We start from the raw sequence: 25,257 nt of genomic DNA, 5'->3' as shown, positions 1-25,257 counted from the left end.
CAGGTAGTGACTGAACATTATTGGGTGCTCTTTGTGTAAGACACTAGCAGTCAGTACTCTTACAGACACTTACTTTTATAACCTACTTTGTCTGCGACAGTTCTGAGGGCTTCTTAAGCATTCTTCAATATTACTTCATCTTGTTTCCCGGTAGAGCTCATTAGAGAGCCCCACATTTATCGATGCTCGCTTCTGTTAATTAGAACAGCAGATGAGTGTGGAATGAAGCTATGTGAGCGTAGCTCGAGAGTTTCTATTTACCGCTATCGGATGGGTGAGGGTTGTCAAATGCTTCCCACTGGAGCACAGGCGTCCATTCGTAATACGTATCTAGCCCTGTTCAGTAATTGCTCCTGGCCGACGCTGTGGGATAGATTGTAACTGGTTGTGCTATTGGATAAGACCTGGAAAATTGTATCATTTCTACAGCTACACCTTTCGAATTGTCATTGTTAGATGATGTTTCGGTCGCACCAGGTATAGTGAGTGTGTTGCATTCTAAGACCTGGGCCTTAGCCTATTGCGAAGCTCTGTAGGCTGTGTTTTTATCTGTCTCTTTACAATAAGTTCAAAATCTATCAACGTATCTGCCTTTTGCTTTAGATTTGTAACGATCATGCAGCGTCACTCTGATCATGCAGTGTCACTCCGCATGCCCACTTTCCTCTTTGACCTATCTAATTCCTATGTAACTGTCAGGCTGGATATATTCCAAGTGACATTGATTTCTATGGTGCTGAAAGGCTTAGATGCTTCCATTAATTATATTATAACAGATAGTATTACTTAGAGGCAGTTTTGACAATCGATATGGTTTAGAGGCATTTTGCATCTAGCAGGATTGTCGGTGTTTATTTTGCTGCTTAGTATCAAAGGCATTGCTATGTGTATCATTTTTGACTGGCAGCCAGCTCGACGGTAGTGAGAATGCAAAAAGCATGCATAGTCGTTCGTCTCGATGCGAAGGTTTGTATAGTATCGTATACCTATATTCCGAAAAACTTGCTTAGATGTCTGCATGTATGGTGTATGACTGGTGCCCGTATGGTGTATGACCAATGCCCGTATGGTGTATGACAGGCGCCTGTGTGGTGTATGACAGGCGCCCGTATGGTGTATGACAGGTGCCTGTATGGTGTATGACAGGTGCCCGCATGGTGTATGACAGAAAGTTTACTGCTATTTTACCATTAATACAGTCTCAGCTGTATTGGTAATTGTATTACATGTATTTCCTTCTGTTCACAATATATATATAGTAACTGTTTCGGCTGCTGTAGCCAATTGGCTGTCGACCATGCTCAAGAAAGGTATGTTTTAGTCATGCATGAATTGAGAGTGTATCACATTTGGATTGTCTCATACATGTATGTAATTCACTAGTTGCAACTGATGCTCCCAAAAAGTTCTCAGGAAGGTCTCTGTGGTGTACTTTAGCATTGTCAAGAATGGTAGAATTGCACAGCACAGATTCCATTTGTTTGAAACTTAGCAATTCAAAATCGGTGCATTTCATGTGGTAGCTAATTAGAACAGATCGACAATTGATTTAAAATGCATGCCACGCTCTCTTGAGCTCCCATAAGGTGCTTTCAGATAGTCTGCATCGTACCCTGGAGGGATATACCTACCCTGGAGGGATTGTGTGAAATAGCATTAAAAACATGGAGTCCACGATGAACTTTTATTTAGTCTTTTTGACTCCTTTACTTATCCAAATTTGGAGTTATTCTCTGCCGCTTTCATTGATATATGACTGACACTGACACGGTAATTTGTCTATCGACCCACGCATGATATCAATATAAAATTTCTAGCTTACATCGAAAGTGCTTCTTATAAGGCAAATGCTCGATTATTGTAACCTCAAAACATTAAAATATTCGTTAATGCTTCAGGCTATGGCATGATATGCCTGCCCTTGTCTACCTTTGATGGATGGTATATATCGTGTACCGATGTACCCCAATCAAGACAACAACTATCGTAATTCTCCTAAAATTGTCAAGGGTATCTGATAGAAATCCAAATACAGCGGACTCTCGCCATACGATATTAATTCATTCCATTGTTGGCATGGTAAGGGGAAAATGTCATATAGAGGGGTATGGCAACCCATAGTAATTATCTAATGCAAACACCTCCTGGTAAAAAAACAACAAAATTTATATATATAGGCCCACTGTTCATATTAAAAACTAGTAACAAAATAGTATGTTAACCTTAGTAACTATAGTTACCTGCAGTAGCTTTAGTGTTATTTAGTGGCTATAATCTGCAATAAAATGTAACATTACAATGCCCGTAGTGCAGTATGCACTGCAAGGAGTTCTTACCTTCGAGACAGATGTATAATGTAAACTTTGAATTTAGCTTAAATGAATTTAGTTTACTAAACACACAGTTGAAGCTAAGTTTTAGTTTGTATTTTACTAAACTAAATTTTAACTTTGTCATCATCTTAAATTTCTTCACCTGTTTCCGGTTTTGTTTACTTTATAACCTATAACGAATAATGCTGAACTAAGAGAGAGCGAGCATCGTATCTCTTTCAGGCCTTGCGGGAGGGATTTCTCGGCATCTTCATTATTCTGAAGTATTCAGCACACCGACCAGCAAATTTGAATTTTTAGAGAATTTATTGTTGATATCGTTTGGGAAAAATGTGGTATGGTGCGGATGAAAAAACATCGGTGATGGTGAAAAAATCGTATAACAGGGACATCATAGCCAGGAGGTGCACTTCGCCTCACATATATTTCAATCCTGTACATCCTGCTCATAGGCAATCTAAAAGTGTCCCTAGTAAATCATGCATTCCTTTTGACCTGAACATTTATTCCTTGATTCTTGTGAACATTTATAGAGCGATACGAACATTGGCTTTCTTCGAGCCGCTAGGGCTGGAAATATAGACAAAGTTTTGGATGGAATACAGAGACAGGGTGTCGATATCAACTGTTCCAATGCGGTAGGTACATATCCTGTATAGCTGCTAGCTAGTACTTAATCATTTAGTTATAGCAACTTTATTCCTCAACTCTACTTCCCTTTTCATATAGCTTTAAATAGCTATATCTGTTACCAACTATGTTTTCTACACATTACATAATTGGTGGCATGTGAGTGTGATGTTATTTGTTTGGAATATCATTCTGACGACTGTAACGGCAGTTTGTAAGATCAATCATGAGTACTATTCTTAGACATGAAAAATATTTTTTAAAAAATTGTTGGCGATAATCATGCTACACTGATAGAGACTCTAGGTATTTGCTCCCCGTTACTGTGGAAATTCTATGTGGTAGTGGCTGTTTGTAGAATGGTTTGAACGCCCTACATTTAGCTGCCAAGGAAGGCTATGTGGACCTTGTGCGGGAGCTTCTCTACCGCGGGGCTCGAGTCGACTCGGCTACCAAGGTGAGACTGAGTCTGTCTTCTTTTACCTTTTCTATTGATTTATCTATGCAATGTGTGTGGGTATATTAGACCTGACCTTATTCTATGTGGTTAATTGTACAAGCTCCTGCATCCTGTTGCACTCTACGAGTGCTCAGTCTCTCGTTCCTTCTTGAGTAATGGCTATGGACTAATTATACATATATTTACTATTCATGGCCATTGATTCTCCACCCCTCTGGGTTGCTCCATTAGTCGTTACTTAACATGAAGTAAGGAATCAAGTATTTGACACTGCTAGCATTTACCAAGTCTGCGTTAACGGTTCCCACTCGTATCAGCGCTCTGGAGCAGCTAACCATTCATATCTCTGCTGATCTATAGGCTTCCATCCACCAGTCTCTCTATATAATTTACTTGCCAACTGCTCCAACCGAGTCCATGCATACTATTAGGGGGTCTGTCAAAACTAGAAATGTCATCTAAACTTGTAGGATGCCTTGCCAACAATATATTGCTAGGGCTGGGTGTAAATAAAAAAGATGGCCTAGTATACTGTAAATTTGCAATCGTTAAGCAAAGCTTTGATCAGTTGAGAATGATAGATGTGCACTTATTTCTGTTACAGAAGGGTAACACCGCCCTCCATATAGCCTCGCTGGGTGGCAAACTTGACGTGGTCAAACTGCTCATCGAAAATGGCAGTCCGATCAACGCGCAGTCGCAACTCGGTTTCACGCCTCTTTACATGGCTTCTCAGGAGAACAAGGAGGACATAGTCAGGTTCTTGCTTAGCCATGGGGCTGATCCAAGCCTTACCACAGAGGTAATGTAAAGCATCTTTTATTTTATATGAATTTATACTCTTGCCATCTCATCATCATAACTTGTCGCACTGGACTTTAAGTCTGCGCACTTTCTCTATATATTCATCTATTTGTAACACAGATGTATAGATTATGGTCAGATTGGTTTTCTGACCACTGCGTCAAATTTTGATATTGCTTTTGTAGGTGATTAAGATAGTTTTATGTAAATAGAAAAACTTTTTGTTGATTTGGATGTCAAATTTTGCTGAAATACTAAATAAACTTACCTAGTCATAAAAGTACAATGCCTATAGAGAAATGAAGTATTATCTAAAAGATTGGTGAATTATTGATATAAAAAATGATGATCAAAAGCTATACAAGCCTTGAACGAAAGAGGTTTCAACTTTACTGTATGCTCTACTGTAGTGCTGCGGATGATGTGTTTGTATGACTGTAGAGATCATTATAGGCTTGTATCTCATGGGATATCCAGTACAAACACTGCAAGAATAAGCCTAGAGAGGCTGTTGTCTTAATAACCATAACATATGCCACTATCTCACACGCCCAATCAGTTGTCGGCGTCTTTTCTTCCTTATCCAGCTGATAGACGGCACTTTAGCCATCTCGTGCTTTTCTCCTCTAATCACAAGAGAGATACCGCTCAGGCTTACTATACATGGCAATAGCGAGCGCATTGCATCTCTGCAACTCACCTCATCCAAGACAAACAGCACCATGACTACTATTCCTGTTGTTACGCGTAACATTACGTTGTCTCGTCAGCTAGCCGTTTCTGTCTGAACCATTACTAAGGAAAATGTTACATGACACGCGCCTGCCTAAATGACAAAGCTATAGACAGGCTATTCTCGCCAAGAGTGTTGGGCAATACGGGTTGATCCACATAGCTCATTATCTATTGCAATAAAATAGTGTCACAATTTTTAGTTTTTTTTGATGTCTATAAATCTGTCAGTGCTTTTTTTCATGACTTTGACGAAAATGGATGGGTGAATGGTGGCGGAACTACCTCTTATGGAAGCCAAGTGTCCTTTCTTTCCGAGTTGGGTTTAGTACATCCATTCTCAGTTCAGTAAAATGACAGGTGCTTGCCAAGAGATGAGTACCTGGCAATCACCCTTGAGTGTTCCTTATGACTGACTATATATCAATTTAAACTCGTAACCCTATTTTTGGTCTAGATAGTCCGAATTCGAAGTGGCTGGGAAATCAAACTCACAAAGTTGATTTTGTAAAATCAGGTAGATTTTATACGCTGAGCACAAAGGTAATAATGCACTTTGGCATGGGTGAGACTATAGTATTGAATTGTCTAATGGCTGTATATTAGTATTGCCGGGTCGAGTTCAAAGTTGGGGAAATTAAGCATAACTCACTCATCCGAGTGCTCCCTTGCAAACGATTGAGAATCTCTGTACTGTTGGTTTTATTGCGCTTCCATAGATTGATTCCTTGACAAAGTTCCAGAGCTGCTTTCAAATCATGGCGATTTGAATATTTGAAACAAATCATATTGTACTGATTTGACACAAATGGTGATTTGATTTGAAAAAGTGTTGGAAGTAATTTGATTTGATTTGAAGTTTCGGGCTGATTTGAAGACTTGATTTGAAAAATAAATCAAATCACATCGCTATCGATAGCCTAGTCTTCTGTAACTGATCGAAACATTTTTACGACGTTTGCAAAGTTAGCCCAAACTTTGGCAAGAAATGCGCACCATCGATACCGAGGCTGAGCAACCGCGTGCGTGTCCCTTTACAGAACAAAGAAAAGGACCACGTGTCGTGTGTGTAAAAGAAATCAACATGAGCAGCTCTGGTAAGCTGTGGAAAAGGCATGTTTGTAGTTGTGGTGCTGGCATTGAATACTTTGATGTCAATTATTTGATTGCTAGAAATTGGTTGTGACTATCCCACTCTAACCTCACAGTCACTAGTCAAAATAAAAATTACTTGTGCTGTGCCTATGACGTGAATGAATGAATAGAGTTTTATAATATATAATATTCGATACAATTCTATTCCATGCCGCAGACACATTCAATATTCACAGTAACGACAATGTTCATGAATATAAATATGCATTATATTATAATTGGGTAGAATTTAATTATTAAATTAAAATTTTATTTGTTATATCAAATTTATTAGAATAATATTAAATAAAATTTTGATTTAATTTATTATTTTAAATTATAAATGAATAGCATAACAATAACATTCTATCCAAGTAAGTATGATAAATGTAATAATTATATATCATCCATAGCTTTAACATTACCATTTATGTAGTATACATTTTTATTATATAATTAATTATATTATATGTAGGATATTATAATTAATAATAATTTATACACAGTCACTTACTTACTAAGTGAAGTAAAATACTTAAAACCGGATTTCGATTTAAAAGGACCATGTACAGAAAGAGGAAGTCACATGCACTCAGCAAATACAAATATGTGATAATGAAGATATATTCGCTGATTTTTTGAATAGAGCACTTTTATCTAGTACAAGTAACCTGGATTCAGTAAATCAGGAGATTGAAAAGTATATGGCGAAAAGCCGATCTTTCTGTAACACTCTAAGCTATTGGCAAGGTGAGACACAGTTACTGAGGCTTAGCAAGCTGGCGCTGAAGGTCCTTTCAATACCAGCTTCATCAGCTCCCATAGAACGGGTTTTTAGTAAAAGTGGCTTCATCATGAGGCCACACAGGAGCTCCTTAACATCTGAAAACTTGCGCAAGCTAGTTTTTCTAAAACGCAACAAGTGTATTTAAGTAAATGTGTTAATATTATGTAACTGTTAATTATAGGCTCAATGCTTAGTTTCGTCTCTTTCAAGTTCAAGCCTCAGTAACTGTGTTTCACTTGCCAATATTTTCAGATTTTATCTTATATTCGTATCTTATATTTTGTAACTTTAAACAAGTATCTAAAGTTTTTTTTTACATTTGTACATTCTTGCTTAAAAGCTTCAATAAAAGCAAAGTCACAGCCATGACCATAAACCGTTACATAACCCTCCACTCATTCATTGTATCGAGTATCATTGTATTCATGTATCGAGCCAATGGTATGATGTGCTCTGCAATGATGTTTTAACATACCTCGTATAACAAAGAACAAAACCGTATCTAGTGATGAATTTAGCATACACAATACATATAGTGGTACAGAGATACAGCTATACTATTCCTATCCATAGAACCAAAAACGGGCAGGGGGGGCAAACCCCTTACCCTTTCTCTCTGGGTCAGGTCCTATGAATAGGAGTACAGGCTACGCTGCTACAGCTATACTGTAGATTGATCATATTATGCAACAATTGAGCGAACAATTTGAAAGAGTATTTCAAATCATTCTCAAATGATTCGAGATTCGAATTCGTTATTGGGCTGATTCGACTTGATTTGATTTCCTTCGAATGTGCTGACAAGGGCCGGGGATTTGATTTGATTTGTAGTTCGCGGGATATGATTTGATTTGAGTCATAAAAAAGTCATTTGAAAGCAGCTCTGCAAAGTTCTGTAATCATGGCATTGCGATTTGTATGATAGTTGGTCAATATACTGCCAGGACTCCGAGCTTCTAATATGCTGTAGTTAACCCTCTTAGGTTGTAGAATATAACAGCCATTCATACAGTCGCTGGAATCAACGAATTAGGAATGTTATTTTAAAATCAAAGTGTTGAAGGGTATATAATAACAAAGATATCTGATTTCTTGTACTTTCTCATCTATGTTGTAGAGTTTGTAAGGAAAGGATAGCATGGAAGCAGCTGACCAGCATATCATTACAATTCTTCATTAAGCTTTCATTCTAACCTTACCATGCCCTTTCTCATGTCACACTATCTCAAATGTTGTCATAGCCATGTTTAGATTTCTTGACTGGACGCTGTTTAATTTTTCACTACAGGAGGGTTACACACCCTTAGCAGTGGCCTTGCAACAGAAGAGTGAGCGAGCTGTCACTGTCTTACTGGAGTATGGCCAAGGCAGCAAAATTAAACTACCTGCACTTCACATTGCTGCCAAGAAGGATGATGTCAGCGCAGCTAAGCTTCTTCTGAAGAGCGAGAGCGCTGACAAAGAGTCGATGGTATGTTAATGTTGGCATTGCTCGCTAGTCGACAGTCGAACGCTAACTTCTAATACTCGTACATTATTATTATATTATCCGTATTAAACTGTTATGAGCGCGGATACTCATTTACGCATGGCCATTTAATTTAATGTGAAAATTTGATGATTTGTCTGGAAAAACAAATAGTATTTCCTTTTAATTCTGTAAACTATCATTTTATTTGCAATTGGATGGCAGCAAAGCAAGACAAGATAATCACTGAGTTTCAATAAGCAGTTCTTTGGTTATTCCCATCTGTCTAGCAATAGATATTACAAGTTAATTATTTACAATGTTTGTCTGTTTCAGGCTGATTTTCAGGTTGGTTTTCAGGCTGGCTCACACTGTATCGCCGTATGTCGGAGTTGTCCTTTCGACGTTCGTCGTCAACTATGTGCACCATAAACCAATAGCATCGATGAAGCAACGCGAATACGTCGGCAAAGTTGGCAGTTGTCAAACTTTTTAGATATTTCGCCGAGCATCGACGAGAGCCCCTGTACAATGTGAACAATTTTGGCAGCAGTATTTCGCGGATAACGCGATTTATTTATTTCCGTTTATGATAGTCATTGTGGGAACTAGTATTTGATTCAAGTGGCGAAAACAAAGAGGTTCTTTCCAGAAAAATTGAAAAGAAAAATGAGAACACTAAGTAGTGGAGTATTCGCTAATGTAAACATGGATGGGTTTGTGATGGTGTCAACATTGCTATTATCAACGATCACCAAAGTATTGTGGCATCAACACCGAGATACGGCGATATGGTGCAAACCAGCTTTAAGGTAGCACGCTTAGTGTCATATCTCAATTCTACCGAATAATGCATATCAATCAAACCATACATTCTTTAAATATAGAGGCCTGTTTTTACCCTAAAAGGCATTAAAATAGTGTATTTATTTTTTATGAATAACCATAACTTTTTTATGATTATCACATTCATATACACATTTCAACTCACAAATTGGGCATAATTGATGCTGCCATTGGCCTATTAGCCTCAGCAACTACTTTAAAAGACTGAGTGCTGCTTTACTTATGGCAGGTGGCCCTTGTCAATGACACAACCAAGGTAACACTAATCCGTATGTTCCACGTTCGCTTGGCAGCTAATTTACATAGATTTGTGTAATGGCTATGGCATGTTGCTTGTACGCCCATTGTGAATGAGTCATATGCTTTTTCTATATCCATAGAAGTTGCCTTCTCAACTCGTATCAATTTGGTATTAACCTGCACCAGTTATGATAGCACTCGTTTCTTAGCTGTACTAGCTATTGGGTTTGTTCGTCAGCCTGTGGTCATGTGTGAAGGTCGTTGGTCGTTCTGTGCCATCTCAAAGCGCAGCTCTTGTAGTTTTTAGTCAAATATCGATACACATGTAATAGTTAGGTCGGTAACTTGAGTACCAAGATCAGGATGTATCAGACTAGTCCGAAGTTATGCCATCTGATCGATGAGTGCTGTTCTACATTTCACTTATTTCAGCTTTTGCTTCAACAATCATGTCTGACATCACTGTCTGACTCTTGCATCTCTAATACATAGTTGTGTTGTAATTAAGGATAGCATTTGCTGCATAGCAGGGCAGTATGTACTGTGTTGCAGGGCAGTATGTGCTGTGTTCTAGGGCAGTATGTACTGCGTAGCAGGGTTGCATGTACTGTGTTGCAGGGCAGTATGTACTGTGTTCTAGGGCAGTATGTACTGCGTAGCAGGGCATATGTGCTGCGTAGCAGGGTAGCATGTGCTGCGTAGCAGGGCAGTATATACTGCGTAGCAGGGTAGCATGTACTGTGTTTCAAGATTAAGGACATAGCCCAAAGATAGACTGCTCTCGCTAGCCCTTTTTATCTTTCCTCATGCAAAAATCAATAAGTTTTATCTGAACATTATTAAAACAGCTGCTTGCATTAGCTGTAGAATGGTCAATGGTTAGTGCTCTGAAATGACCCTATTGACTGCTCTTATGTACACTTGCCATCCCGTCAAACACCAAGTATTCTAGCATCTCACATCGCCATCTCATCATAACTTCGGTCCAATTAGTCTCTCTAACACACTCAGCACAATTAGTCTGAGCGATTGACGAATCCTCATGATACCCTCTTGGAACAACAAAAAGAGACGAGACCTGCTAACTTATCGATCCTTAGCTCATTTTACTGAAGCGACAAAACGCTTGTAAGCGCATAACAATGGCTTGTTTCTCAACATCTAGAATTGTCTTTTTAATAAGACTAACTCCATTTCCTCAAGCCTAAGTTTAACCCGTTTCTCTCCTGTCAATCTCTGAATTGCCTGAGTAGATATGAATTGTTACCTCTAGCATCGTTGGTAAACGCATGGCGAGCTTTAGAGGTTTGTCAAGGAATACCTTGCCTCCAATATTGGCATGGTCAAGTAGTCGAAGCAAGTTTCAGCAGTTGAATGAAGCATACTTGAAGATAGATAATATAAACAGCGTTGGTCTGCTCATGATGATCTCTGTAACTACTGGCATTCGCCATGTTTTAGAGTGGCTTCACGCCCCTCCATATTGCTGCTCATTATGGAAAGGTGGCTGTAGCAGAGCTGCTCATCGAGATGGGAGCAGATGTCAACTACAAGGCAAAGGTTGGTTGATGTTTGATGAGATTTCATCAATCCTTTTCTCTACGTTTAATACATTACCTTGACCTTGTAAAAAATGACATACATGTGAGTTTGACCTCTAAGCACGCTCAAACTTCAATACCACTGCTTTCACAGTTGAAACAATTACAAAAGCAGTCTTAAGTTCCTGGATGATGAAAATGTTCAGGCTGGTCCAGAGCACTGTAGATAATCAATATAACTTACACCATTGGAATGGTTTAGCACAATTGGTAAGCATTATTTTCGTGACTCGCAATTCTATCAATAAACTCTTTACCTGGGGTATCTGTTCACAGAATGCAATCTCACCTTTACACGTCGCTGCCAAGTGGGGTCAGCTGTCCATGATAGTGCTGCTCCTCGAGAGGAACGCATACACTAACATTCAGACGAGAGATGGCCTGACACCCCTGCACTGCGCTGCCAGGAGTGGCTATGTCAGAGTTGTTGACTACCTCCTTGAAAGAAACGCTGATCATTCCGCTAAAACCAGAGTATGTAAAATTTTGGCCAAAGTGGTCAGCTCTGTAGATTTATCTTAGAACTGGTTAGTTAGTGGATGAGAAACTGTACATCCATATGTTGAGTTGTTGGCAACAGACGAAGCTTCCTTAGAGACATTGAATGAAAAGCCAACACAGGATGGGTATGTGATTCGATATTCTATATATGGAAAGGAGGGCGCTATATATGGAAGGGAGGGCGCTATATATGGAAGGGATGGCGCTATATATGGAAGGGAGGGCGCTATATATGGAAAGGAGGGCGCGATATATGGAAACGAGGGCGCTATATATGGAAGGGAGGGCGCTATATATGGAAGGGAGGGCGCTATATATGAAGGGAGGGCGCTATATATGGAAGGGAGGGCGCTATATATGGAAAGGAGGGCGCTATATATGGAAAGGAGGGCGCTATATATGGAAAGGAGGGCGCTATATATGGAAAGGAGGGCGCTATATTTAAAAACAGTTGACTAAAAGTAAAGCCTATGAGATGATCATTTTTGTACTTGACATTTAAACACATTTCTGTGTTTGACCTTTAAATACTGGTTATTTTTAAAGAAAGCACCCCCACTAAAATATACTAAGAGAGGCTCATTTTATTTATGGTCGGCTGTGCAGAGGATAATACAGTCACGATCATATTCTAAAAGTATTCATATGTAAAAGTAAAACCATTTGGCTGATTTATGGAAACTATAGCGGACTATTTATTCATGAGTTGATTTGAAAGAGAGAGCACTTCTCCTTCCTACCATCGCAGGTGGTCTTTTGGAGAATCAAATAATAGCCTGTTGTTCCCGGTCGGGTGCTCGAGACCATCTGGTCATGCCTTAAGAATATATTTGTTAGCATAATTTATAGAACCTTTAATAAGGTCTTGTCAATAATTTTTTCCAAATTGGAAAACAAAGTAGCCTATCTTTTTATTTTCTTTAAATCAACTCATGTGGCTGAAAAGTCAAAAGTAAGACTTATCCAGTGATGCAGTCATTGTTATTTTAGTAAGTTGTGTTTTACTCGTTGAAATGTTATTCCTTAGTCTTTTATTACAAGTCTGTCAGGTTTCCAGAAGGGGTATTATTTATAACGGCATTTTGACCACCTATAGTGAATCTTATCAAACCATTGTTTTATCCCTGGCCATCCGTGTGCAGCTAGTTAAAACAAAAAATTGACTTATTTTCACTTCTATCTATAGTTTTACATGATGCCCTAGACGTCTGTCATAGAAGTCAGCTGGATTACTTGTGCCTATTATGAGCTATTGTTGGCATGTTGCTGGACACCTTTAGTTTAAATATACCACCGGACTCAGATTTACTCCTACTAGAGTCTATATTTTTAACTATGTATGCAGTGAAATAATATATTACTCGCTTGAGACCTGCAGTCACTGAAATGCTCGCTTCTTTGTGCTCACGCAAATTTCAAGATTACTTGATGCTAGCGATTGTATGGTAGTGACTCATGGCCTTACGTCTCACTAATGAGGTCATGAGGTCCTCTTAAACCTTTTCATCACTTGCATTCTCTAGACATTTGGGTTGGCATTAGTTAGAAGTTAAGTTAGAAATTTTATTCCGCCAAATTCTATAAAAAAGATTTGATTGATCTTCTGAAATATTTGTTAAAATGTAAAAAGATATGTTTTGTCAGTTAAGTTCATGACACTTTACAAAGTCGAAATATTTAATCAAAAATATCAAAATGTTTAATCAAATTCATGATATCTCATTCTTTGACTTTCTGAATGCTGAAGGGATAATTATAGTAACCTTCTCAGCCCTTCATGTTTCAGAAATTGTACGATTTTATTTTACGTCCTAATTTCTTTAGTTATAAATGGTTTATTACCAAAATATGTTCTTGCATGTACGCAGATTGTTCACCAGATTTGTTGCTATGACTACTTTTTAGCCCAATTGAGACGGTCTTTGAAGGCTAATTTTGCTTTTAAAAGGCTTTCTTGCATGAGCGTTATTTTTCGACAGAATTTCTCACCTATGGGGTCTGATCCTTTCAAATCGTATCGCAACAATCATGTTCATGTAATTCTATCGATCTGTGTCTGTTAGATGTCAGTCCATGGCTATGTTGTAAATGATCATGTTTCAATCTATATGTCAATCTTTTTCGATTATTATTAAATTTGTGTCACGTATTGTGACTCATTAAGGTAATTTGACATTTGTTGGTTTCACAAAAGTGCAGCAGGTGTCTCTAGATGGCTGCAGTATAATTGCACAAGTTTTTAAAAGCATAAAAATTTTGATCAGTCAAATTCAGCTATGAAGTCTGATATAACTTCCTAAATGACAGTTGTTGTATTTGTGTGCCTCTTGCGAAAGATATTATTCTGCATAGCTTATGATTTAAAGAAGGTTTTTGATTCTAGGAGGTCGTATTTATCACCATATCGGTCATTCTGGTTAATTGCAATCATCTTTCTCTGTTATTTTTTTCAACGTCAAATTAGTTTTATTTTTCATATTTTGATGGATTATTATTTCATTTCCCATTACAATCATTTTAAGTAAGACCAAGAATTAACTCGGCGATTGCATTTGTATAGAGGAGCCAAACTAGGATTTTATGGCTGCTTCGCCCTCTTCCTGCTTCGCCCTCTTCTCCCTCACCCTCTTCTCTTCAGGCCTCCGTCCGTTCTTCTTGCTTGAGTAAAATGGGAAAGAAGGCTTTTACCTGAAGCCCTGTGTAATGCCTGTTGTGTATTATAATGCTAAGGGAGTGATCTGTGCAGCTGTTAGGCACGGTTTGTGTGACCTTTCATTGTTGAGAGATGCACGCCTCAGTTATTGATCAGTCTCTGAAGACCCAGTCAGTAAGAACTGAGTCTAGGACGCAGGCCTGTCTGATCTCCGTAGCTAATCACTCCCTATCAATATCTTAGCTGAATCATAAATATTTTGATAATGGTTGTCTATTAGCTACGAATGATTTCTCCATTAAATGCTGCTCCTCTCACACGTGTTTCATAATAGCGCCAGGCACTAAAAATGTTTGCTCGATGATGTGTATGTGTACAGTTATAAGCATGGCGGATCTTCATGGCTTCAGCTCTTTTTTAACATTTCCTTTCACTGTAAACTCAAATACGCTAAGGCTTTTGATTTAGTTAGCCAATAGACACCGCGATAACCCTGTTCATTTTAAGAGAAGATTATTGTCCTGTATCATGAGTTATAGTTTCCCTTTATTCCAATTTTGGAGTTTCTGCTCATACCAAAAGACTAGCTTTATAATATAATAAGACTAGCTGTATTCTATGGCACAGAACAAAAATATTGCCTAATCTGTAGCAGTCTACCATTACCTGATACAGGTCCTCATGATAAAGTGGATTGTACGGACAGTAACCTATTAAATGTCACATACAGAAATAACCTGGGATTGGATTTGCTGCAATATAGTAGAATTTTGATTGAAAAAACCTACCATTAATTTTTTTTATATTGCTATTCGCATTGCCTATAAAAAATTGAACCATTTTCAATCATAAACTTAATATTTTATCCGATACTTCGTATTCATTGAACAAACTATACTTCTGTTAAATTATGTCGCTTGCATTTAATTACCATATATTTCATTTTCTGTTGTATGCTTTTAAATACCTGTTCAAATATCGTCCGGTTATCTATTGCAGAATGGGTTGTCTCACTTGCACATGGCTGTACAGGGGACCACATAGACTGTATGGTTATCTATTGCAGAATGGGTTGTCTCCCTTGCACATGGCTGTACAGGGGGACCACATAGACTGTCTAGTTATCTATTGCAGAATGGGTTGTCTCCCTTGCACATGGCTGTACAAGGGGACCACATAGACTGTCTGGTTATCTATTGAAGAATGGATTGTCTCTCTTGCACATGGCTGTACAGGGGGACCACATAGACTGTCTGGTTATCTATTGCAGAATGGATTGTCTCCCTTGCACATGGCTGTACAGGGGGACCACATAGACTGTCTGGTTATCTATTGCAGAATGGATTGTCTCTCTTGCTCATGGCTGTACAGGGGGACCACATAGACTGTCTGGTTATCTATTGCAGAATGGATTGTCTCCCTTGCACATGGCTGTACAGGGGGACCACATAGACTGTGCCAGGATTATCCTGCATGCCAAGGCTAATGTAAATGAAGTCAGCGTTGACTACCTGACTGCCCTCCATGTCGCAGCTCACTATGGTCACGTAAAAGCTGCCAAACTCTTGCTTGATCGAAACTGTGAAGTGAATGCAAGAGCATTGGTAAGTGGCTGGATTTGCTCGAGTAGCTTATATCGTCATAATTTATTGACTCCTGGGCAACTCATGGACAGGTATTAGTGGCATTCATCACGATGTATGTGTGTAGGTTGTGTAGGCGTTTGCATTCGTCACCGCGTGTGCGTGTCGAGGCTGGTTCTCTGTCTAGTACGGTCAGCTAGACAATAAAAAGTCTATCCTACTGTTAGTAGCTCTAGCTAGTCTAGCCCATCAAGGTAATTGGCCAGCAAGTATATATTTGTTATTACTTGTCACATGTTGTCAACCGGCACTCCTCGACTTACAGAATGGTTTCACACCTTTACACATTGCCTGCAAAAAGAACAGGATTAAAGTTGTCGAGTTGCTCCTCAAGTTTGGAGCCTCTATAGAAGCGACCACTGAGTCAGGCCTTACACCTCTACACGTCTCCTCATTCATGGGTGGGTTCTTAGGCTATAGAAAGGTCCCTTTTGGCTGCATACATGTAGAATATAGGGCATGTCAGGGTGGCTTTAGAGAATATGCTATAGATCGTTGGATATCACCTGTGCAGTAATTGTAACTTTATCTGATGTGCTCTAATGCAAAAATTATTGGTAACAAATTAGATTTATCGGAAAGCAGTTGCCCGTGAACAGATGCAGGTCTTAAGCTCAGACTAGAGACCTAATTTTAACAGCTGTCTACATTGATTATTTGTGGTGTGGACAACTCTAATGAAGGACAATTGGAATATTATTTGACTTTGCGCAGGTAACATGAACATAGTACTGAACCTTTTGAATACTGGTGCAAGTGTGGATTGTCGGACTATGCGTGGAGAGACACCCTTACACCTGGCTGCCAGGGCCAATCAAACTGATGTGATGAGAATTCTACTCAGAAACAAGGCTGATGTGAATGCCAAGGCTAGAGTAAGTTCTAAGGCTAGAGTAAGCGTTTAATGAATCTCATTCACTTAACTTTTCAGTTGGCTGTTGGCTGTCGATTGTTGTAGGTTGTGCATGTATGTCATACCTCTATTAGTATCGTAAAGGGTTACTTGCAACAACTTTCACATTACAGTTATTTGGTATCCAAAGGTCCACCATGCCTTACTCTGCTGTGTTGTAGGTGCAAAATATGTGGAAACGTGATTACAAGCTCTTAAAGGCTCAAAAACTAACAGTTAATCGCAGCCATCACGAAACCGCCGTAGTTTGGTATCTCTTTATTTTGATGACGTTCTCAAACATGGTTATTGTTTTGACACTTGATGTTATCACGTGAAATTAAAGGCCAATAAAAGGCTCAATATAAAACGTCTCGTAGCACTAGTTTATGACAAACACTTCGGGTTCTACCGAAAAGCCCGTATCAAATATAGATGCTCGCTACTTTACAGTTTTTTTTCGGCTTGATCTAATCATCTAGTCGTAATCTAATCATGTGACCCATACTTCTTTCCGAGCAGCGTGAACAATTTTTTGCAGCATTTTTCGACTATAACAGGTGACCAACAAGCTCGTCATGTTCATCAGAGGATGATATGCACTCCTTCGAGCTAAGGTTAAAAAATTAAACAAATTTCTACGGAAGGTTTTGAGATATTAGTGCTCAAAGTGACAGCATTACGATGATGATGAAATAAGGACAATAGACGAAATAATGATGAAATTACGATGATGACAGGTAAGGACAATAGACATGGTTTTATTGAATGCGCGAAGTATATTTGTGAAAATATTTCGAGGAATGAGGTTGCATGGAAGTGTAAACGGAAGCCATCATGTTCAACTACGTCCCATTTGAACCGTCTTGGAAAGGGATTCCAAACTAGGCTATGGCTATGTGAATTTTGTTGCAAGTCAACCTTTAAGCTTCCCTATTGCTTGGAAGTGTAAAATGCTGTTTAATTTGGCGTGATGTTGGTAACATCACTAAAGACACACATAAATTAGTTATTAGCTGTCTTTATGCAGGTTGACTACTTTTACATTTTCTGATATCTGTGCATAGGAACAACAGACACCTCTACACATCGCTGCTAGAATGGGTAATGTTGACAACGTGCTGCTGCTGCTCCAGCACGGCGCTGATGCCGAGGCTGTGACGAAGGATGGTTACACTCCTCTGCACATCGCTGCTAAGGAAGGACATGAAGAAGTCATCGGTGTGCTTATTGACCAATCTGCAACTCCTAATTCCGTAACCAAGGTAAACGGCAAAACTCTCTTTTTCTCAGTTAACTTGCGTTGTTACAGTTATGTTTGTTGCTAACCAAAACAGAAACAGCCATGACCTGTTAGCTTATCAGGGTATTCATACTTCTAAAGACTCGCTTGATGTTATTGCAGAAAGGAATGACTCCCCTCCACATCGCTGCCAAGTATGGTCAGTTGGGGGTGGCTAGACTACTCTTGCAGAGAGGTGCCCGACCAGACATGCAGGGGAGGAATGGTCTGACTGCCCTACATGTCGCTGCCCACTACAACAAGGCCGACATTGTACTGTTATTGTTGGAGGAGTTCCAAGCGTCCCCTCACTGCCAAGCCAAGGTATACGGATGCTATAAACTGGTTAAACCTCTATTTCACCCTCTATTCTTTTAATAATGTACCCTTTGCTTCACTTTTATGATTATTAGAAAATCGTACATTTTGTTGATTTTGATAAAATTGGTGTTTGACGCAAATAATTCATGTTTTAGAATGGCTACACGGCTCTTCACATAGCCGCTAGAAAGAATCAGATGGATATAGCGACATCTCTGCTGGAGTATGCAGCTAAGGCTAATGCCGAGTCAAAGAATGGGTTCACCCCACTGCATCTCGCTTCTCAGGAGGGTCACACAGACATGGTCTCTCTCTTGCTGGAGAGTGGCGCTAATGCCAATTGCCAAGCGACGGTATGTTCACAGTTCTTAGCCTCACCAATTTAATCACCTTTTACTATTGTATTCTACTAGTTGAAAATGGGGGCAGTCCGTCGCTGTATCAGCTATTGTTTACAGCAAAATTGTTGTGCGAATAAAATGCTATGTAGAATTGACAATCAGTCGTTTGCAAGCTATATTCTGTCTGCAGACGTTAGTGACATTTCTTGTTAGCAGTTAATCTCAAGGAAACAATGGGTTATCATAAGACAGACTCACAAGTACTATTACGAACATTTATGAGTTCAGCTGTAAGCTTTGTCAGCATCTCTTCAGTATCTTATGTGCCTCAAATGCTGCCTAAACAATTTTGCACTGGCTGCTGCCTGCTGAATAATACATGTGGGCTAGCATTGTAGAAGTGCGTAGTCAGCTCTTAGCGTAGCCCAAGAGGCTTCAGGTGACAGATAATTAGAGAGACGAGCTAGTGGTAATTGCTAATGGAGTTAGAGTCGCTGTGCTCTCCACTAATACAATTATGCAATGAGCAGTTAGGATCGATGAGAGCTTGCCGAAGCGAGTGCTTGCAAGTGCTTGTCAATAAATTATTGGATATAGAATAAGTTATTAGCAGCTTCTATGCTACCGCCTTATATGCACTACTTTTGCTGCTTGTACAGCGTTTCCCTTTTATCACAACAGTGGCTGTTGGCTCATATAAGATAATAGAAAAATTATATATTTCAATTACCTAACATTCAGTAGGATGATGAGGATTTGACATAGTATACAGCTGATACATAACTGATACATAATATACAGCGGATATATAACTGGTCCATTTTCATACCTTGCAGAACAGTTTTACTCCCATACACTTGTGCTATTTCCTTGTCTTGCAGAATGGTCTCACTCCCATGCACTTGTGTGCTCAGGAAGACAATGTCAATGTGGCAGAGATCTTGTGTAAGTATGACGCTGCCATAAACCCAACAACGAAGGCCGGCTATACACCCTTGCACACAGCTAGTCACTTTGGGCAGGTTCAAATGGTGCGCTTCCTGCTGGAGCGAGGGGCAGATGTTGATGCGAAGACTAGGGTATGTTTCAGTTCATCATAGCTCTTCTGATTACGAAGATTGCAGTTACAAAAATGTACTGGGTGCTGGGTACGTTTAGCAGGTACTCGCCACATAGTACATATGTCACGTGGCAGCAGGTGGCAGCTACTTTTCATCAGTACCCGCCACCCTGTGACATCAATCACTCAACCCATAGCGGGTGGAGTAATTGATGTCACATTTAGCAACAAAATTCAATTTCGTAGATGATAAGACGTATTCAAAATAAATAATGTAAGGCTGTTTAGTTCCGCTATCACTGATCTTTGATGGAGTTGAAACATAGGTTATTACTTATATCGTCCAACGATCGTCTTATTCTTTCGCTCTTCTAAGTACCAGACCCAATTATCCTAGCCATTCACTATTCAGCCGCCTTCACTGTTATTTGTGCAAGATTGTTTTGTTGGTCTAAGGAATCCAATGGAGACGGGACGGCGTCGAGTTATTTCACTCTGCGTGTTTTGATGTCATCATGTTCGGCTCATCAGGCTGACGTAAAAATGCCGGAATACCTTAGATATTCATATGAATCGAAAGAAGCGCAGAATGACCTTGATAGAATGCTACACATCCTTCAAATTGCTAAATAATTTGCCAATTAGCTGGGCAGGATAATGACTAGTGACTGTTCCGTGATATCATCCCGGCAGCAATTCTCTCGACGATGATTGATTACGACAGGATCTTGCATGCTGTCAGCCTGTTTGGTTAGCACCTAGCCTCTGTTGAATGCCAGTCAGACGCATTACTGATGAAATATATATTGGCAGCATAAGAAAACCCTCTCGATAGCTCATCCTAAAGCTAAGTTCTGGTAGACTGGCCGACAATGACTCAATATTGATGGTTCAGTTGCTCAGTTTTTCTGACAATCTGACTGGCACATCTTTACTGAACTTTGCAATTTAATATATTTACTTATCGTACGTCATTATATTTACTGTCGCAGTTACATGGACCTCTCCGCTCTGTCATACTACTCGTATTAATTGTTTTCCTCTTTATTTACATAGCTTGGCTACACACCTCTCCACCAAGCCGCTCAGCAAGGTCACGTTATAGTGGTCAATTTGCTACTTAAGTCTGGGGCCACGCCAACAGCCAAGACCAATGTAAGATATTTCTTTAATGCATCCTTTTTTCAAGTGAATATCACGTCTTTAATGTTTTGAAGCCTGACCTTGTATACACAAGCGAGTTCCCAAATCCTAGACCATGCTAAAAACTTTCTATCAACTATGAAAGTACTTAGGAGAGCACAACTCCTTGTGAACTGAATATCATATTGAAGCTCTAAGCTTGTAGAACTCAATGACAAAATACAGAAATCAAATAGTTTTTTTTTTTCAAAATGTGATGTTTAAGAGGTTTGAAGAAGCACAATGGTTGATGTACACCAACCCTGATAGTGTGTGTATTTTTGTGAATAGAAAAACAAATATTTTTAGTGTAAAGCTGTTGTTGCTGTGGAGAATCTATCCAGTTTTGTCTATTTTCGGTATTCATTTTTAAGAATTTCAATCAGTATGTCATTAGACACTAGTGTTCTGACAGCAGCCAGTTTTCATTTTTCAGTCGGTTAGAAGTACACCCAGTGTTTCGATAATATTTCAAGATCTAATTGTCCAATCGACTTCACACTTCAGAATTATGCTGAAAAGCTATATTGCTCAATGCGACCAATATTTTGTAATCCTAGGTAAACCGGTAGTACGAAAAAGCAAAGCGAAGCTAGGAATCCTAGTTTATTCCGGCGTAGGATCAGGGGTAAAAATATTTCCCCGAGTTATCTTTGGCCCAAGCTTCAACGTGTTCAGTTTCAGGTGGTTCGTGGCGCAGCATATCAATGTTGTTGTGTTGCTCACTGCCTAATTACTACTACTATGCTATAATAGCATGATTTGCACAATTCTTCTTATGGAAAATGGTATACTGTAACGGAAGAACATTTTGAAGATGTTTGGTGATTCTTTTGACAATTCTATAGTCCTTACTGCGTGTAGGGTATTAGATTGATGTCTGGTGAAACTGACAACCACCTTGTAGGCTCACTAGTTTGATCTAGATGTCAGCCATTTTTACTGTAGTCTCTTTTGTGGTTACACTTGATTTCAAGTGCTCACAGGTGGTAGGAGTTTTTTCAGAAGAGTTACCAACATATTTAGTTATTGACCAAGCTGGTGAATGATTTTAGAAAGTGATCTGAACAATGTATAAACTCGTTCGCAACCGTCGCGAGTATACTTGGTTTGTTGCTACGCTACCAGCAAGAGGTATCTCGCCTTTGAACTTTACCCATTCCAAGTACATGTATTGTTATTTCTGAGTTAGGAAAAATTTTTTTGATTAGTTATGTAAAATAAATCGCAAAAGCTGGTTAATCAGAAGAAATAACAACTGTCTCGTTGAATCTTTCTGTGATAGCAAAATACTATACCTCTGTTGACATCAACCAAAACCGAAAAATATCATGGCTACTTTAAACTTGATCGATTGCGATGAATTTTCTGTTGACTCGGGAAGTGAGTATGCAGAGTCAGAAGAGGTAAGACGGTGATGGACTGCATAAAGCAAATTAAAAAAATGATTTTTTAAATTTGTTATCAACATTTAATTCTGCCAATTTGAATTGTTGTTTTAATACAAATACATTTTCTAGTAAATGAATCATAGTGTCTGGGGTAAATTGCATAGAGGTTAGTCAGTTGCGAATAAGTTAAAGTCTGAAAGCATATTGTATTCTGAGAGTTTGTTTATTGATATAACATTATAGTTTGGTTTTATTGTAGAACGGAGTGACAGCATTGCAAATCGCTAACAGACTTGGCTATGTCGGCGTCGACAAGGTCCTTCGAGCTGTCACAGAAGTTTCTGCGTCAACTGAAGACCTTCGAACTGACTTCAAGTATTCTATGGTCGGTCCTGAGAAGATGGAAGAACATTCTATCAGTGACAGCGAGGAAGAACAAGGTCAGTTGGTTGCTGATTCATGTTTGCCTCGGAATTCATGTTTGCCTCGGAATTCATGTTTGCCACGGAATTCATGTTTGCCTCGGAATTCATGTTTGCCTCGGAATTCATGTTTGCCTCGGAATTCATGTTTGCTTCGGAATTCATGTTTGCCTCGGAATTCATGTTTGCCTCGGAATTCATGTTTGCCTCGGAATTCATGTTTGCCTCGGAATTCATGCTGTGATATCGGAATTCATGCTGTGATATCGGAATATTCTTCTTTTTTCTCTGCTAGATTCAAGCCCTGTAACAGCTTCTTTCGTAGCCACTTTTGTTTAACTAGAAATATAGATTCGTATCGTATCGAGTGTATCGATTGTTATATAAACCTTTTGCATACAATTCCATATTTTTAATTGGATATCGTTTAGATGCAATATCCAGCCTTCCCGTTACTCCTAGTCCAAGCAATGGGACTGCATTGGATTTTGTGTATATGCCGTTTTATACACAAGATCTTTCACCGAGTTTCAAGCGTAAGTGATGTTAATGGATTGGTGTGCTGCAAGGGTTTGGTCGGCATGATCTGCCGTACTTATTATTTATTTCTTATTTTCGATACACTATAATTTCTCTTTTTGATGCTGAAGTCTTGCAATCGAATATCTGACAATTTGTTGCATCAGCTCAAAGTAATGCAGTTTTCTGTTTCTACAACTTATTGGTTGGCTATGATAGCCAAAAGTTAGCCGACTGTTTCAAGTGCGTATAAAGGGTCAAGGTTAACCAGGTAACCGATACAATTGTCACCTCACTAGTATGCCTAAGCAGCCTACTTGACTAATTTGCGGCTGACTTTGTAGAGGGTGATGATGTGTTTGTCCATCATCCATTCCTTTCTCATCAAGACAACTACATGCAGGGAGCTTCACGCGGTCAGGATGCTACCTTTGTGGTAAGTATGTGTCACGGCAAAGGTGTGTTTTTAAGATGTTGCCATCAAATTTGCTAGCCTATTTTGACACTTCCAGCTATAAAAAATATTTTACCATAAGGGTTTTCCTTTTGTTTAAAGCTGTTCATTTTCTGGTTTAAATCTTTCTTTTATTCTTAGATGTCCTCAGCATGTTGTTCATCTGAATATTTGATGCGGGCATGTATAAATGTTGAGTTATGCACCCAATGTAAGCATAACTCCTTAATTTTGTTGTTCATTCAGATGGATTCAAGTCGTCCAGCTGTGGAACAGGATGTCTCCTATCAAACCTATACTTTTGATGATAATACACTCTTTGCTGAGGTTAGTTGAATATTCTGCATGACTCTGTATGTTTTCGTGTCTCTTCAATTATTTTATGGAGTTTATGTTTCTCCGTTAGACTTCACAACATACATGCTGCTGGCACTGTTGTCAAAACCTTTAGACCATTATCTAGAGTACCAGTCTTTGTAGAGAATCGCTGCCATTATTTGCTTAGCAACGAGTATCCATACTGATGTGCCACTTGCAGCTATGTTGTTCTAGTACAGCGTTTATTGGACTAACAAATTAGTTTTGATATTAAGATACCATAGTTATGCGTAGTACATAAGACCATTACCTTTTATATTTACACTATGCAAGCTACAGAGCGGATCTGCAGTTTTCGTTTGATATCTTTGATGTTACTATGTTATTCCTGTATAACCAGGAGAATTTTGAAGAGGAAATAAGTCCAAAGTTTTCAAAGGGAAAACAGTATATGCCCACAGCAAGATCAAGATCTAGTCTACATTCAGCAAAGGTAAGTTTTGGTATTAGTTGGAAAATGTTGAGTCTGTTGGGCTAGCCCAGACCAAAACAATTTGCATGTTGAATTGGCTTTCAGTGTCTTCATGTTGTGTGTGCCAATGCTTGACTGAATTGGTTTATAACTTCTGACTAATGAGACCCAAGAATTCATTAAAGATGACCGTACACAAAATTTTAGTAGACTATCAAAAGTTATTGGTATCTTTCTATCATTTGCGATTTTTTTTGACGATAGAGGTGATCTAATTGCCAGGATATTTTAAGATAAAAACCGTCAAAACTTGATCGCAGTTAACTCGCTCCGATTCAAGCAAAAGTGCGATCATGACATCTATAGCTAGTCTTATGTAATGTTTTTGACGTCAAACATCAAAACAATCGCTAAGGATAAAAAGTACCTATACTCTCTGATAAAGTCTACTAAAATTTTGTTTTAAGTTAATTTTTAAATCAGCAAAGATTTTCAATCCACTCTGGTTTGACTGGCTGTGTATTAGTATTTCTTCTATTCCATGTGGGCCTTCTGTTACGCATCACTGAGCACTCTGTCCGTTGTATTCATAGGCTAAGGTGAACATTCATTAAAAATAAACCAACATTTTTGATTAACTATTAACTAGAGTTGCTAACTAGTAAAATTAGACAGCATCAGCGCAGATGCAGGTCTTCACATTGTAATTTTGTGTGTTATAAATTTCACTGTTGGTTATACTATATGCTACGCAACAGGCAGCGTGTGACA

The 25,257-nt window shown here is 38.9% G+C and overlaps 1 protein-coding gene across 1 annotated transcript in view; it reads left to right on the top strand.

The window, feature by feature from the left end:
* Positions 1–2,663: 2,663 nt before the first annotated feature.
* The window catches only part of LOC137393845 (uncharacterized), a 125,803-nt gene continuing 103,209 nt past the window's right edge, over positions 2,664–25,257 (top strand). The window contains exons 1-19 of the mRNA XM_068080555.1: positions 2,664–2,768; positions 2,867–2,971; positions 3,322–3,420; positions 4,028–4,225; positions 8,169–8,351; positions 10,896–10,994; positions 11,312–11,509; positions 15,596–15,793; positions 16,098–16,233; positions 16,547–16,707; positions 17,792–17,989; positions 18,130–18,330; positions 18,483–18,680; positions 19,550–19,747; positions 20,785–20,883; positions 22,561–22,741; positions 23,587–23,678; positions 23,943–24,023; positions 24,415–24,507. Coding sequence (XP_067936656.1) covers positions 2,664–2,768; positions 2,867–2,971; positions 3,322–3,420; positions 4,028–4,225; positions 8,169–8,351; positions 10,896–10,994; positions 11,312–11,509; positions 15,596–15,793; positions 16,098–16,233; positions 16,547–16,707; positions 17,792–17,989; positions 18,130–18,330; positions 18,483–18,680; positions 19,550–19,747; positions 20,785–20,883; positions 22,561–22,741; positions 23,587–23,678; positions 23,943–24,023; positions 24,415–24,507 — 2,823 coding nt within the window. The remainder of the gene's footprint in view (positions 2,769–2,866; positions 2,972–3,321; positions 3,421–4,027; positions 4,226–8,168; positions 8,352–10,895; positions 10,995–11,311; positions 11,510–15,595; positions 15,794–16,097; positions 16,234–16,546; positions 16,708–17,791; positions 17,990–18,129; positions 18,331–18,482; positions 18,681–19,549; positions 19,748–20,784; positions 20,884–22,560; positions 22,742–23,586; positions 23,679–23,942; positions 24,024–24,414; positions 24,508–25,257) is intronic.

Source organism: Watersipora subatra, chromosome 4 (genome assembly GCF_963576615.1).
Source record: "Watersipora subatra chromosome 4, tzWatSuba1.1, whole genome shotgun sequence".
Taxonomy (NCBI): domain Eukaryota; kingdom Metazoa; phylum Bryozoa; class Gymnolaemata; order Cheilostomatida; family Watersiporidae; genus Watersipora; species Watersipora subatra.
The sequence above is the reverse complement of the archived record's forward strand: the minus strand, read 5'-3'. Positions and strand labels throughout refer to the sequence as shown.